This window comes from Gouania willdenowi, chromosome 19 (genome assembly GCF_900634775.1).
Source record: "Gouania willdenowi chromosome 19, fGouWil2.1, whole genome shotgun sequence".
Classification (NCBI taxonomy): domain Eukaryota; kingdom Metazoa; phylum Chordata; class Actinopteri; order Blenniiformes; family Gobiesocidae; genus Gouania; species Gouania willdenowi.
This window is the reverse complement of record NC_041062.1, coordinates 17,774,557-17,790,702: the sequence shown is the minus strand read 5'-3', so window position 1 is coordinate 17,790,702 and position 16,146 is coordinate 17,774,557. Positions and strand designations below refer to the sequence as shown.

At 34.2% G+C, this 16,146-nt stretch overlaps 2 protein-coding genes across 6 annotated transcripts in view; one reads left to right on the top strand and one right to left on the bottom strand.

Moving 5' to 3' along the window:
* The window catches only part of ogfod3 (2-oxoglutarate and iron dependent oxygenase domain containing 3), a 60,757-nt gene that overhangs the window by 16,332 nt on the left and 28,279 nt on the right, over nucleotides 1-16,146 (top strand). The gene's annotated exons all lie outside the window — the stretch shown is intronic.
* On the bottom strand, nucleotides 1,327-15,775 carry LOC114481206 (ubiquitin carboxyl-terminal hydrolase 42-like). Of its 5 annotated transcripts, none has more exons than XR_003676219.1 (15): nucleotides 15,683-15,775; nucleotides 15,250-15,373; nucleotides 13,661-13,867; nucleotides 13,438-13,548; nucleotides 13,215-13,314; nucleotides 12,721-12,788; nucleotides 12,542-12,612; nucleotides 12,372-12,454; nucleotides 12,161-12,272; nucleotides 11,932-12,072; nucleotides 9,825-9,925; nucleotides 9,435-9,540; nucleotides 9,255-9,356; nucleotides 7,605-7,729; nucleotides 6,869-6,998 (listed from the first exon to the last, which is right to left on the bottom strand). XR_003676219.1 is itself a non-coding variant. In XM_028475776.1 (14 exons), exons 2-14 carry the CDS (start codon nucleotides 15,362-15,364, stop codon nucleotides 8,120-8,122), a joined length of 1,323 nt encoding a protein of 440 aa, XP_028331577.1. In that variant the 5' UTR covers nucleotides 15,365-15,373; nucleotides 15,683-15,775; the 3' UTR covers nucleotides 8,022-8,119. The 5 variants fall into 5 exon arrangements, 3 of the variants coding, with proteins under 3 accessions (XP_028331578.1, XP_028331580.1, XP_028331577.1); XR_003676220.1 differs by having other exon boundaries at nucleotides 9,453-9,540; XM_028475776.1 differs by lacking the exons at nucleotides 6,869-6,998; nucleotides 7,605-7,729 and adding an exon at nucleotides 8,022-8,125.

The window sequence follows — 16,146 nt, the reverse complement described above, 5'->3', positions numbered from 1 at the left end:
CGAGCTGCTCTGCCTTTACAAACTGCTCCAAAGCCTCGGACACAGTGGAAGCTTTCTGCATGGGAAGAGAAAACAGTTTAACTGATCATGTTCTGATGAACAAATCTTTTAAACGTTAATCAGATTAAATCCAACAAATTACCTGAATATCCAGAGTGACATCCAGAAAAGGATCAAACGTATCTGAAACGGCTTGGCAGTTTAAACATTTCACTGTAAAAGGAAAAAAAATAAATCAATGCCATGTACAGTATGTAGTTGAGTCAAACCATGAGAACACAAACAATATGTTGGAATATAAAAAAGTAACAAATATCATACCTCTGGAGCGCAAATAGCCTCCAAATACTTGGTGGATTAACGTGGTTGCCTGCGTTTGCCTGTCCAGTCTATAAGAAGCACAAAACATGGTGTCAAACAAGAATGAACAACATGTGACTTGATACCAGGGTTAGGGTCAATTCTAATTGTAGTCACGTAATTGATAATTATTTACAAATATGGCGTAATTGTAATTTTAAAAAAAATCTGTTGCTCTCATAATTGTAATTAAATTGCAATTGAGATCAGAAAATTGACTTTGTAATTGTAATTGCCATGAAAATTCTATGAAAAAAAATTGTCAATTATAATTTAATGCAAAACTGGGAACCATGTAATAGTTCTATGTACAGTTTCACACAAATGTAGGTAACAATTATTAAAATCTGTTTCATATCAAGCTTTCCTACATTTTACCAATTAAAAAAAAAAAATTAAAAGCTATATTTTTTATTGTCCCTGCTCTATACTGGAAGGTGAATGAAACTTACTTGATTGCAGGTAAGCAGGACTGTTGCATAGCTTCCACTGTGTATCGCAGAAACTCGTGCGCATCCTCCTGGTTTCCAGACTGGAAGTGTTTTGCAATCGCTACAATTGGAAAAAAAAAAACATCTTAGTAAAGCTAAACACAAGAAAAGTTGATTTTGATGTCGTCTTAGTAAAAATGACCTGCAACGCTTCAATATTATAGCTTTGCTGGTGTCACTTACTTTTGAGCTCCTTGAGCACACCAGTAGGCCTGATGACTCTGCCTGAGTTGGCAAATACCTGTAGGATGTGGTTTTCCATGATGCACATCATACAAAATCCTGGTTCGTGACCTACAAAAATAAAAGATGAGCAAATTCTCATTAGCATTAGAGGAATTACCCTGGAAAGGAGCGCATAGATATACCAAAACTGATCAACAATGGTGTAAAAGTTCATAATTACATGTCTTGGAGTGCTCCTTGGTCAGCATGTAGTTTGCCAACGGTGGTGTGTAGGTGATGCATTGGAGAACTGAGTTAAGATAACAGGTGTTCCCCGCGTTCATCAGACCTGCACCAATGTCATGGACCCTGGCCCATTTTAGGAGAAGCCGGTCAGGAGAGAACAGGACCTTCCTGGGCATTTCAATGCCAGATCTACTGTTCATAGCTGGACACACAAAGCACACATTATTATAATGCAATTACAGTCAACTTTTTACAAGCAATATTTGAAGTTTTCAAACTAGCACCATTTATATTTAGCTATAATTGAAAGGATTGGGGTTCAGTTATAATTGTAATTTTAAAAATGTGTTGCTGTCGTAATTGTATTTAAATTGATTTTAGATAATTGACTTTGTAATTGTAATTGCCATGAAAATTCTAGAAAAATTGTCAATTATAATTTAACGCAAAACTGGGGCACCATGTTACAGTTCTACACATATGTAGTTAACAGATATTAAAATATGTTTGATATCAAGCTTTCCCACATTTTATCATTAAAAAAAAAATAAAAAAAACCCAATATAAATGTAGAAATATACTGACACAAAAAAAGGCTCAGACGCCTTCACCAAAAATATTAAAACCTATATTTTCATTGATTAGGAAGCCTAACAATGAAACCAATAGAAGGAAATAAACTAGATGATAGATATTTGTTATTTTACCGCTAAATATGGTTAAGGGGTACACTTGAGAAACACTCAAACCTTTCTCCCGTGGCTCTGAGGGTCTACTGTTGCAGACTGCAGTCTTCAGCCATGGGGGGTTACTCCCAACTGACCCAGGGTCAGAGTTTTCTGAAGATCTGCCTTGTATGATCATGTTTTCACACTGCAATGAGGATGAGAATACATAAGTGCATATCTTTAGATCTAAACAAACAAACAAAACAATATAATATGTTATCATTATTATTTTGATTTTTAAAACCAATCAGAAATATGGATGTTTGGATGTTTTTCTGGAACTATCTGCTTTTCAACCTCAGGAACCAGGGTCTACATTTAGTTCAGAGGAGATGTAACAGTGATCAAGGGCTAAGATTTTACATTTGGTCAGAAACTTGCTGAATTTTCCAATTGTATGACTTCTGGCTTGTAAGGCTGTCCAAACATTGATCACTCTATCACTTTGCTTTTCTTTGGTTGGTATTTATCAAATTGGGCCTTTTGGGCATTTAAACTGCTTCATGTTGACAGGTTGGTTGAATATCTTTTTTTTCCACATATCAGACACAGTATTTAAACTCAGGCATGGCTAGTGCATTCTATTCCGCAGTAGGTTGGTTTGGATAGCTGTTTCCCTTTGATCATTAAAACTTTCTAAAAGGCTATTGTTACCTATTCAGCCTTCTATTTTTTAAAGAAATATAACAGCGGCCAAATAATGATGCACTGCATTTTTACTTCATTAATGCGTTTTAGCATTCAAACAAATCTCTTATTTTACTACATTTTTTTGTGTAACTTTCAGGTCTAAAAAAATGAAACTTTTATGACACAAATCCTAATATATTCAACCAAGAATTATTCAATAAATATTGTTGGATTCCCATTCACAGAAAGCTACCACGTCACAGAGTTGTGATGCAAATAATTTAGTCTATTGGGCCCATTAACTACACATGCTCACTGTGTACCAGGACATTTCACATTTGGCTACAATAGAATATTGTGTGAACCAAAATGTGACATAATTAAAAGGAAATAATAGTCAATACAACTTACATTTGGGAGATTTATACAAGCTGTCACTGTTTGTTGTCATTCCTCGCCTTCTTCTTCTTCTCCTTCATCTTATTCTTCTTCTTCCGTTTTTTGGAGTCCTGAGAGCTTTGTGGCTGGGTGGATAAGGGAGCAGGAGCAGCAGGAGGAGGAGGAGGAATCTTCTGAGTCAAACTGGACTGGGATGAGGAGGTCAAAGGAGCCTCTTGCTTGAAATACAAAAAAAAAAAAAGAGGTGGTCAATATAATTTTTCAGTTTCAATTACATTTTCAATTTCCCATGTTTAATTACGATTACAGTGACCAGAATTTTTACTAATTACAATTAACATGGCAGCCTTGATTAAAACCACTTTTATTTTCCTGGAAAGAATAGTCCCTAATTCATCGTTTTACAGGATTTTTTTCCCCATCAAAACTACTAAATCAAGTGGGAGAAAATAGTATTGAAATGATTTCCTTTTTAAATGATTAATAATCAATCATCACTTACTTGTTGTAGAACAGAACATAGGCTTGGTGTTTCAGGACAGCACTGATGTCACTTTTTGACACTTTAGTGTCGTTCATCCTGTACCACTGGTTGTCACTCGCCTGTAAAACACACACACAATCAGCTATAGCTCTCAATGACATTTACACAAGACAGGGTTCAGATCAATTATAATTGTAATTGCATAATTGATCATTAATTTACAATCATGGCGTAATAAAATCTTGTAATTGAGTTTTGATAATTAACTTTGTAATTGTGATTGCCATGAAAATTCCAGAATATTTGTCAATTGTAGTTTAACGCAAAACTGGGGAACCATGTAACACTTCTATGTACATTTCTACGCATAATGTACAACTATTAAAATATGTTTCATATCAAGCTTTACCACATTTTACCATTTAAAATAAATAAATAAATAAACCGAAGGATATACTGACACAAAAAAGACTCGGACACCCACACCAAAAATTTTAAAACCTATAATTTCATTGATTAGGAAGCCTAATGAGGTAATCAATAGATAATAAATAAATTAAATTATATATATTTATTTTTAGTGTATTTTACAGCTGATTTAGGAGCCGTTGTCATAAGAGATGCTAACAGAAAGCTAACACAAGAGGAAGGTTAACTTTTATTAGGTTATTTATTTCAGGCTCAGTAATTGTGATTCATCGTAATTTAACTTTAGTAATTGATAATTAATTACAAATATGGCGTAATTGTAATTGACTTTCACTGCAATCATAATTGAGATGTAATTGAAAATGTAATTGTAACTGAAAAATGTAATTGACCCCAACCCTGACACACTTTTCAGCACAGAGCGTAATGATGGAATAAATGAGTGATAACACACATTTTAAAGAATATAATTTTGTAAACAAGTGGAATGAAACAGTATTTTGATTTATCTCTATGGTTTTTATGAATGCTGGTTATTTCCCACCTGGTGTGAGACCAAGATTCACTTTATTATATTTTCAGTTCTTGTGTTTTTTTAAAATTTATTTTATTTAATGTGACTTTGTCGTTTTGTGTGTTACTGTTAATAGTATTTTTCTCTCTCTTAGTACATGTGTTTTTGGTGCCACTTTGTCATTGTCTGTTTTTTTGTATTATTCACTATATTTTTCTCTTAATTTGTGTGTTTTTGTTGTCATTTTGTGAGTTGCTGGTAATATTTAGTAGAAAGTGTCTATTTGTACAGACAACCCCTTGTGCTAATAGTACGGTTACCAAAGTACAACTACATCTTAGGGTTAGGTTATAACCCAATATCGCAACAACTTTTAGGGTTAAGTTTAGTCTTAGTCACGTGACCTAAACTGGTCAAATGGGGGCGCTGCGTACGGATAGAATGTTGATACAGCAACTGATAACCACTGCCTATTTAGTATGATTATCATTTTTAACTAAAAATAATGCTTTTATTTGTTAATTTTCCTCACTCTCTCTTTCTCAAATACCCCCTGTATTGCCATTGCGTACCCCCATTTGACAAACACTGGGTTAGCAGGTAAAAAGCAGTGCCAGTACCTTGACGTAGAAGAAGTAGTGACCATAACGATCACTGTGCCCAGAGTGAACCAGTACAGCGTACAGGCTGTAGATCCGAGGCTTTCCTTCAGTCTGAGACATGAATGGACGTAGATCCAAGTATTCAGAGTATTTCACTTGCTGATGAACAAACAAAACAGGAATTAAAAGCAGTCGGAAACCAACAGAATACATGAGATAATCTTCTGTTTGCACATAGTGAGGATACTTTTGAGATCTTCCCTCCAGTGAAATCATCAAATCTCTTAAGAGAGACAGTCAGCACGTTGGCGCTCTCATGAATTGTGAATCGCTTAGTGGCCGTGACCATGTGTTCACATCTAATGGAAGGAAATAATTGTTTCATGAGTTTGCTGGAAAACTACTATGATTATAAGAAAGAAAAAGAGCAGACATTTGGTAAAGAATTATTCACTGACTTTGAGCACTTGTACGCGTTTTCACCACCGAGCTGCTCTGCCTTTACAAACTGCTCCAAAGCCTCGGACACAGTGGAAGCTTTCTGCATGGGAAGAGAAAACAGTTTAACTGATCATGTTCTGATGAACAAATCTTTAAACGTTAATCAGATTAAATCCAACAAATATCCTGAATATCCAGAGTGACATCCAGAAAAGGATCAATCGTATCCGAAACGGCTTGGCAGTTTAAACATTTCACTGTAAAAGGAAAAAAAACAAAATCAATGACATGTACAGTATGTAGTTGAGTCAAACCATGAGAACACAAACAATATGTTGGAATATAAAAAAGTAACAAATATCATACCTCTGGAGCGCAAATAGCCTCCAAATACTTGGTGGATTAACGTGGTTGCCTGCGTTTGCCTGTCCAGTCTATAAGAAGCACAAAACATGGTGTTAAACAAGAATGAACAACATGTGACTTGATACCAGGGTTAGGGTCAATTCTAATTGTAGTCACGTAATTGATAATTATTTACAAATATGGCGTAATTGTAATTTAAAAAAAAATCTGTTGCTTTCATAATTGTAATTAAATTGCAATTGAGATCAGATAATTGACTTTGTAATTGTAATTGCCATGAAAATTCTATGAAAAAAAATTGTCAATTATAATTTAACGCAAAACTGGGAACCATGTAATAGTTCTATGTACAGTTTCACACAAATGTAGTTAACAATTATTAAAATATGTTTCATATCAAGCTTTCCCACATTTTACCAATTGAAAAAAAAAATTAAAACCTATATTTTTTTATTGTCCCTGCTCTATACTGGAAGGTGAATGAAACTTACTTGATTGCAGGTAAGCAGGACTGTTGCATCGCTTCCACTGTGTATCGCAGAAACTCGTGCGCATCCTCCTGGTTTCCAGACTGGAAGTGTTTTGCAATCGCTACAATTGGAAAAAAAAAAACATCTTAGTAAAGCTAAACACAAGAAAAGTTGATTTTGATGTCGTCTTAGTAAAAATGACCTGCAACGCTTCAATATTATAGCTTTGCTGGTGTCACTTACTTTTGAGCTCCTTGAGCACACCAGTAGGCCTGATGACTCTGCCTGAGTTGGCAAATACCTGTAGGATGTGGTTTTCCATGATGCACATCATACAAAATCCTGGTTCGTGACCTACAAAAATAAAAGATGAGCAAATTCTCATTAGCATTAGAGGAATTACCCTGGAAAGGAGCGCATAGATATACCAAAACTGATCAACAATGGTGTAAAAGTTCATAATTACATGTCTTGGAGTGCTCCTTGGTCAGCATGTAGTTTGCCAACGGTGGTGTGTAGGTGATGCATTGGAGAACTGAGTTAAGATAACAGGTGTTCCCCGCGTTCATCAGACCTGCACCAATGTCATGGACCCTGGCCCATTTTAGGAGAAGCCGGTCAGGAGAGAACAGGACCTTCCTGGGCATTTCAATGCCAGATCTACTGTTCATAGCTGGACACACAAAGCACACATTATTATAATGCAATTACAGTCAACTTTTTACAAGCAATATTTTAAGATTTCAAACTAGCACCATTTATATTTAACTATAATTGAAAAGATTGGGGGTCAATTATAATTGTAATTTTAAAAATTTGTTGCTGTTGTAATTGTATTTAAATTGATTTTAGATAATTGACTTTGTAATTGTAATTGCCATGAAAATTCTATAAAAATTGTCAATTATAATTTAATGCAAAACTGGGGCACCATGTTACAGTTCTACACATATATAGTTAACAGATATTAAAATATGTTTGATATCAAGCTTTCCCACATTTTACCATTTAAAAAAAAAAAACCCCAATATAAATGTAGAAATATACTGACACAAAAAAAGGCTCAGACGCCTTCACCAAAAATATTAAAACCTATATTTTCATTGATTTGGAAGCCTAACAATGAAACCAATAGATGGAAATAAACTAGATGATAGATATTTGTTATTTTACCGCTAAAGATGGTTAAGGGGTACACTTGAGAAACACTGTTATAGAGCATGTATGAAGAAACTCCATCCTTAAAAAATTATACCAGTAGTAAAAACACTGCTCAAACCTTTCTCCCGTGGCTCTGAGGGTCTACTGTTGCAGACTGCAGTCTTCATCCATGGGGGGTTACTCCCAACTGACCCAGGGTCAGACTTTTCTGAAGATCTGCCTTGTAATGATCATGTTTTCACACTGCAATGGAGATGAGAATACATAAGTGCATATATTTAGATCCATACAAACAAACAAAACAATATAATATGTTATCATTATTATTTTGATTTTTAAAACCAATCAGAAATACACCATTTTTTTTTTAGTTTCTGGTTTTCTAGTTTTCCTGTTTCTGGTTTTAAACTAATGAAACAAAAATAAATAAAAAATGTTTTTTCAGGAAATGCAAATATTCTAGTTGAATGAGTTTTTTCCCTTCCTCCCTCTGCCAACACCAACAGCATTTTATATGAAGCCTCAGACTCACCAGGTGGTCTGACTGGTGCCCATTATCGATTTCAAATTTATATTCAAGTTAACGGATTCATGACATTAAGTTCAACTTCAAATCTTTTTGTCTCCAAACCCTCAGAGCTGTGAATACAAACAGTAGAATATACCATATTGCAGATTTCATTGTTTTTTGTCACAAAAACATATTTTAAATGATCATATTAAAGTTTTTACCAGAAAAAAATAACCAAAGCAAATGCAGAACTTTTATCAATGGAAAAACAAGCTACCCAATCTAACCCTGAGCTCTCGTGCCATCACTGCCACCTTTCAATGTTTTTTGGAGTGGTTACAAAATTACATTTTGATACTTCCCACTATATATCTGCTCCTTTAAAAAAAATTTGTTTTTTTTTTTTTTTTGCAAATATCGGATCAGTCAATCGTGTGATTTTTAATTTGGATGTTTTTCTGGAACTATCTGCTTTTCAACCTCAGGAACCAGGGTCTACATTTAGTTCAGAGGAGATGTAACAGTGATCAAGGGCTAAGATTTTAAATTTGGTCAGAAACTTGCTGAATTTTCTAATTGTATGAATTCTGGCTTCTAAGGCTGTCCAAACATTGATCACTCTATCACTTTGCTTTTCTTTGGTTGGTATTTATTAAATTGGGCCTTTTGGACATTTAAACTGCTTCTTGTTGACAGGTTGGTTGAATATCTTTTGTTTCCACATATCTGACAGTATTTAAACTCAGGCATGGCTAGTGCATTCTATTCCGCAGTAGGTTGGTTTGGATAGCTGTTTCCCTTTGATCATTAAAACTTTCTAAAAGGCTATTGTTTCCTATTCAGCCTTCTATTTTTTAAAGAAATATAACAGCGGCAAATAATGATGCACTGCATTTTTACTTCATTAATGCGTTTTAGAATTGAAACAAATCTCTTATTTTACTACATTTTTTTGTGTAACTTTCAGGTCTAAAAAAATGAAACTTATGACACAAATCCTAATATATTATATATATATATATATATATATATATATATATATATATATATATATAATATATTATTTGTGATGCAAATAATTTAGTCTATTGGGTCCATTAACTACACATGCTCACTGTGTACCAGGACATTTCACGTTTGGCTACAATAGAATATTGTGTGAACCAAAATGTGACATCATTAAAAGGAAATAATAGTCAATACAACATACATTTGGGAGATTTATACAAGCTGTCACTGTTTGTTCTCATTCCTCACCTTCTTCTTCTCCTTCTTCTTATTCTTCTTCTTCTGTTTTCTGGAGTCCTGAGAGTTTTGTGGCTGGGTGGATAAGGGCTGTGCTCTGACATCCAGGCAAACCTGCAGATTGAGACGTGTTGTGAGAACGTGATCCAGAGATTTAGGTGAAGTTAAAAGAATGGAGAGGTGGTGGCTAACATTAGCAGGAGCAGGAGCAGGAGCAGGAGCAGGAGCAGCAGGAGGAGGAGGAGGAATCTTCTGAGTCAAACTGGACTGGGATGAGGAGGTCAAAGGAGCCTCTTGCCTGAAATACAAAAAAAACACATAAGGTGGTCAATATAATTTTTCAGTTTCAATTACATTTTCAATTACCCATGTTTAATTACGATTACAGCGACCAGAATTTTTACTAATTACAATTAACATGGCAGCCTTGATTAAAACCACTTTTATTTTCCTGGAAAGAATCGTCCCTAATTCATCGTTTTACAGGATTTTTTTCCTCCATCAAAACTACTAAATCAAGTGGTAGAAAATAGTATTGAAATGATTTCCTTTTTAAATGATTAATAATCAATCATCACTTACTTGTTGTAGAACAGAACATAGGCTTGGTGTTTCAGGACAGCACTGATGTCACTTTTTGACACCAAAGTGTCGTTCATCGTATACCACTGGTTGTCACTCGCCTGTAAAACACACACACAATCAGCTATAGCTCTCAATGACATTTACACAAGACAGGGTTCAGATCAATTATAATTGTAATTGCGTAATTGATCATTAATTTACAATCATGGCGTAATATAATCTTGTAATTGAGTTTTAAGAATTTGTAATTGTGATTGCCATGAAAATTCCAGAATATTTGTCAATTGTAGTTTAACGCAAAACTGGGGAACCATTTAACACTTCTATGTACATTTCTACGCATAATGTACGATTGTTAAAATATGTTTCATATCAAGCTTTACCACATTTTACCATTTAAAATAAATAAATAAACCGAAGGATATACTGACACAAAAAAGACTCAGACACCCACACAAAAATTTTAAAACCTATAATTTCATTGATTAGGAAGCCTAATGAGGTAATCAATAGATAATAAATTAAATTAAATTATATATATATTTATTTTTAGTGTATTTTACAGCTGATTTAGGAGCCGTTGTCATAAGAGATGCTAACAGAAAGCTAACACAAAAAAGGTTAACTTTTATTAGGTTATTTATTTCAGGCTCAGTAATTGTGATTCATTGTAATTTAACTTTAGTAATTGATAAATAATTACAAATATGGTGTAATTGTAATTGACTTTCTGAGGATAAGGAATACTTGTAATTTATTTGTAATTGGAAATAATGCTGTTCACTGCAATCATAATTGAGATGTAATTGAAAATGTAATTGTAACTGAAAAATGTAATTGACCCCAACCCTGACACACTTTTCAGCACAGAGCGTAATGATGGAATAAATGAGTGATAACACACATTTTAAAGAATATAATTTTGTAAACAAGTGGAATGAAACAGTATTTAGATTTATCTCTATGGTTTTTATGAATGCTGGTTATTTCCCACCTGGTGTGAGACCAAGATTCACTTTATTATATTTTCAGTTCATGTTCTAATCAAAATCATTTCTATCACCATTTTGTGTATTTTGTTGTTTGTTATTGTTATTATTCAGTAAATTTATCTCTTACTTTGTGTGTTTTTGTGTTGTTGGTATTATTTAAATCAGGGGTTCTCAACTGGTATCACCCTGGGACCCACATTTTGCAACGGTTATTAAATTGCGACCCACTTTTTTTTTTTTTAAGAATTCAAACCAAATTTTGTTATTCAAAAATAGCCGTTGACAACACATATATAATCTTTTTTAAACCATAAATCTACATATTTTCCTGGTCAACATGCATTTCTGTCAAATGGAAAGTTTATTTCAAAATAAAAGATAAGTACAGCATGAGATAAATTTAGTATTTGTTTTTGACCAGCTGTCCACGTCCCACTCAGTACAGGTCTGCGACCCACCAGTTGAGAATCACTGATTAAATCATTCTCTCTGTGTGTGTGTTTTTGGTGTCACTTCTTATGCCGTATTGTATGTTTCTCTGTTTTTTGTGTGTATTTTGTAGAGATCTTGTGTTTTTTTTTTTTAAATATAATGTATCTTTGTCATTTTGTGTGTTACTGTTAATAGTATTTTTCTCTCTTAGTACATGTGTTTTTGGTGCCACTTTGTTGTTGTTTGTCTGTTTTTTGTATTATTCACTATATTTTTCTCTTAATTTGTGTGTTTTTGTTGTCATTTTGTGAGTTGCTGGTAATATTTAGTAGAAAGTGTCTATTTGTACAGACAACCCCTGGTGCTAATAGTACGGTTACCAAAGTACAACTACATCTTAGGGTTAGGTTATAACCCAATATCGCAACAACTTTTAGGGTTAAGTTTAGTCTTAGTCACGTGACCTAAACTGGTCAAATGGGGGCGCTGCGTACGGATAGAATGTTGATACAGCAACCGATAACCACTGCCTATTTAGTATGATTATCATTTTTAACTAAAAATAATGCTTTTATTTGTTAATTTTCCTCACACTCTCTTTCTCAAATACCCCCTGTATTGCCATTGCGTACCCCCATTTGACAAACACTGGGTTAGCAGGTAAAAAGCAGTGCCAGTACCTTGACGTAGCAGAAGTAGTGACCATAACGATCACTGTGCCCAGAGTGAACCAGTACAGCGTACAGGCTGTAGATCCGAGGCTTTCCTTCAGTCTGAGACATGAATGGACGTAGATCCAAGAACTCAGAGTATTTCACGTGCTGATTAACAAACAAAACAGGAATTAAAAGCAGTCGGAAACCAACAGAATACATGAGATAATCTTCTGTTTGCACATAGTGAGGATACCTTTGAGATCTTCCCTCCAGTGAAATCATCAAATCTCTTAAGAGAGACAGTCAGCACGTTGGCGCTCTCTTGAATTGTGAATCGCTTAGTGGCCGTGACCATGTGTTCACATCTAATGGAAGGAAACAATTGTTTCATTAGTTTGCTGGAAAACTACTATGATTATAAGAAAGAAAAAGAGCAGACATTTGGTAAAGAATTATTCACTGACTTTGAGCACTTGTACGCGTTTTCACCACCGAGCTGCTCTGCCTTTACAAACTGCTCCAAAGCCTCGGACACAGTGGAAGCTTTCTGCATGGGAAGAGAAAACAGTTTAACTGATCATGTTCTGATGAACAAATCTTTTAAACGTTAATCAGATTAAATCCAACAAATTACCTGAATATCCAGAGTGACATCCAGAAAAGGATCAAACGTATCTGAAACGGCTTGGCAGTTTAAACATTTCACTGTAAAAGGAAAAAAAATAAATCAATGCCATGTACAGTATGTAGTTGAGTCAAACCATGAGAACACAAACAATATGTTGGAATATAAAAAAGTAACAAATATCATACCTCTGGAGCGCAAATAGCCTCCAAATACTTGGTGGATTAACGTGGTTGCCTGCGTTTGCCTGTCCAGTCTATAAGAAGCACAAAACATGGTGTCAAACAAGAATGAACAACATGTGACTTGATACCAGGGTTCGGGTCAATTCTAATTGTAGTCACGTAGTTGATAATTATTTACAAATATGGCGTAATTGTAATTTAAAAAAAAATCTGTTGCTCTCATAATTGTAATTATATTGCAATTGAGATCAGATAATTGACTTTGTAATTGTAATTGCCATGAAAATTCTATGAAAAAAGTTTGTCAATTATAATTTAATGCAAAACTGGGAACCATGTAATAGTTCTATGTACAGTTTCACACAAATGTAGTTAACAATTATTAAAATATGTTTCATATCAAGCTTTCCCACATTTTACCAATTAAAAAAAAAAAAAAATTAAAACCTATATTTTTTATTGTCCCTGCTCTATGCTGGAAGGTGAATGAAACTTACTTGATTGCAGGTAAGCAGGACTGTTGCATCGCTTCCACTGTGTATCGCAGAAACTCGTGCGCATCCTCCTGGTTTCCAGACTGGAAGTGTTTTGCAATCGCTACAATTGGAAAAAAAAAAAACATCTTAGTAAAGCTGAACACAAGAAAAGTTGATTTTGATGTCGTCTTAGTAAAAATGACCTGCAACGCTTCAATATTATAGCTTTGCTGGTGTCACTTACTTTTGAGCTCCTTGAGCACACCAGTAGGCCTGATGACTCTGCCTGAGTTGGCAAATACCTGTAGGATGTGGTTTTCCATGATGCACATCATACAAAATCCTGGTTCGTGACCTACAAAAATAAAAGATGAGCAAATTCTCATTAGCATTAGAGGAATTACCCTGGAAAGGAGCGCATAGATATACCAAAACTGATCAACAATGGTGTAAAAGTTCATAATTACATGTCTTGGAGTGCTCCTTGGTCAGCATGTAGTTTGCCAACGGTGGTGTGTAGGTGATGCATTGGAGAACTGAGTTAAGATAACAGGTGTTCCCCGCGTTCATCAGACCTGCACCAATGTCATGGACCCTGGCCCATTTTAGGAGAAGCCGGTCAGGAGAGAACAGGACCTTCCTGGGCATTTCAATGCCAGATCTACTGTTCATAGCTGGACACACAAAGCACACATTATTATAATGCAATTACATTCAACTTTTTACAAGCAATATTTTAAGATTTCAAACTAGCACCATTTATATTTAGCTATAATTGAAAGAATTGGGGGTCAATTATAATTGTAATTTTAAAAATGTGTTGCTGTTGTAATTGTATTTAAATTGATTTTAGATAATTGACTTTGTAATTGTAATTGCCATGAAAATTCTATAAAAATTGTCAATTATAATTTAATGCAAAACTGGGGCACCATGTTACAGTTCTACACATATGTAGTTAACAGATATTAAAATATGTTTGATATCAAGCTTTCCCACATTTTACCATTAAAAAAAAAAAAAAAAAAAAAAACCCAATATAAATGTAGAAATATACTGACAAAAAAAGGCTCAGATGCCTTCACCAAAAATATTAAAACATATATTTTCATTTAGGGATGTAACGATTCACTCAACTCCCGATACGATTCTCTCACGATTTATTTTACAAAATGGGACTGTATATAAATGACTGAAAAATATTCCTTTTTTTTGGGGGGGAAAATACTACACTATTTTTCATTGTCAAAAGAATCCCTTGATAAACTATTCAAAACAATGCAATTTAACTAAAAATAAATCTTGAATGAAATAAATAAAGGAATAATACAAATGAAGAAGAAGCTTATTATTTAAATTCTGGTTCTATAGTAAACAATACAAAACTGCATAATAGTTACTTTTCTTTTTAAAAGTGCAACTGAAAATGTATTTTGTGCCTTAACAATTGGACTAAAAAAACAAACAAAAAAAAAAACAGTCATTTTACTGTATTTAGGTCAGATATTTGTTTGAACCAGCAGAGGGCGCTGGTAACCCAGTGGTCGGTTGGCGTGCAGATATTTTGCAGTGAAGAAGAGATGCTATGCTAGCAGACAGAGCTAATTGAAAACCGTGACTTTTACAGATATTCACGTAATATTACAGATATTCTTTCGGTGCTAAAGGGGTAATGACTCCTTTATGAATATGTTTAAGAGTAGAAGGCGGCCAGAAAGAAAGTATTAGCAGATTTCGCTCGCCGCCAACACTTCTGGGTAGCGCCCTCTGCTGGTTAAAAAAAGTACTGCGATTCAATTTTCACAGCATCGATGTGAATCGTTATGCCTATGAATCGATTTTTAACTGCCTTAAGATTAAGCGTTACATTCCTATTTTCATTGATTAGGAAGCCTAACAATGAAACCAATAGAAGGAAATAAACTAGATGATAGATATTTGTTATTTTACCGCTAAAGATGGTTAAGGGGTACACTTGAGAAACACTGTTATAGAGCATGTATGAAGAAACTCCATCCTTAAAAAATTATACCAGTAGTAAAAACACTGCTCAAACCTTTCTCCTGTGGCTCTGAGGGTCTACTGTTGCAGACTGCAGTCTTCAGCCATGGGGGGTTACTCCCAACTGACCCAGGGTCAGACTTTTCTGAAGATCTGCCTTGTATGATCATGTTTTCACACTGCAATGAGGATGAGAATACATAAGTGCATATCTTTAGATCCATACAAACGAACAAAACATTATAATATGTTATCATTATTATTTTAAATTTTAAAACCAATCAGAAATATACCATTTTTTTTAAGTTTATGGTTTTCTAGTTTTCCTGTTTTTGGTTTTAAACTAATGAAACAATTGGTTTTGAATCTAAGTAACATATTTTTTTACTCTGTTGTCATTTGATATTTAAAATCAATTAAAAATTACATATGTTAAGGTTTTGTTTTATCAGAAAAGTTATTTTCAGTATTTTTTTTTATCTCCTTACATGTTTCCACTGTTAACTTCAAGTCTTGTTTAGAGATGATCTTGCTTTGCTGTGTTCATTCAAGTTTCCTCAAAATGAATAACTGAAAACATCAACTGACGGCTTTTATATCCCTTGTGGGCGTGGCCAACTGTCGGCAACTTTTTGCGCATGCGTTGAAGGGATTCAGTTGTCAATCCTAGCATGCTACAGCTAGCTAGTGTGTTAGCTTCTTACAACGGTCTCACTCTGACACAGTAAATCGAAACACGGCTATGAATGACTATGGTCAGTCGTTTTCTGGTTTTTTGTTTGTTTGTTTAACATAAACATGATAGGTTTAAGTAACGGGGTGTAAATAAATGAATGTTTATCCGTGTGTTGTTGACGTCATCTAGCGGCAGAAAAGTGTAACTGCATTGTCTCAGAAACGGCTTCAGAATACCCGGATGTTATTTTTTAAAAACTACAATAAATCTGAAATT

Excerpts from the sequence above, each read along its gene's own strand:
- LOC114481206 (XM_028475776.1), bottom strand. The coding sequence starts at position 15,364 with ATGATCATACAAGGCAGATCTTCAGAAAAGTCTGACCCTGGGTCAGTT. Across the intron at positions 13,315-13,437 it reads TGTGCTCAAGGAGCTCAAAA|CGATTGCAAAACACTTCCAG; the intron begins GTAAGTGACACC and ends TTCCAATTGTAG. Across the intron at positions 12,273-12,371 it reads AACGCGTACAAGTGCTCAAA|ATGTGAACACATGGTCACGG; the intron begins GTCAGTGAATAA and ends TCCTTCCATTAG.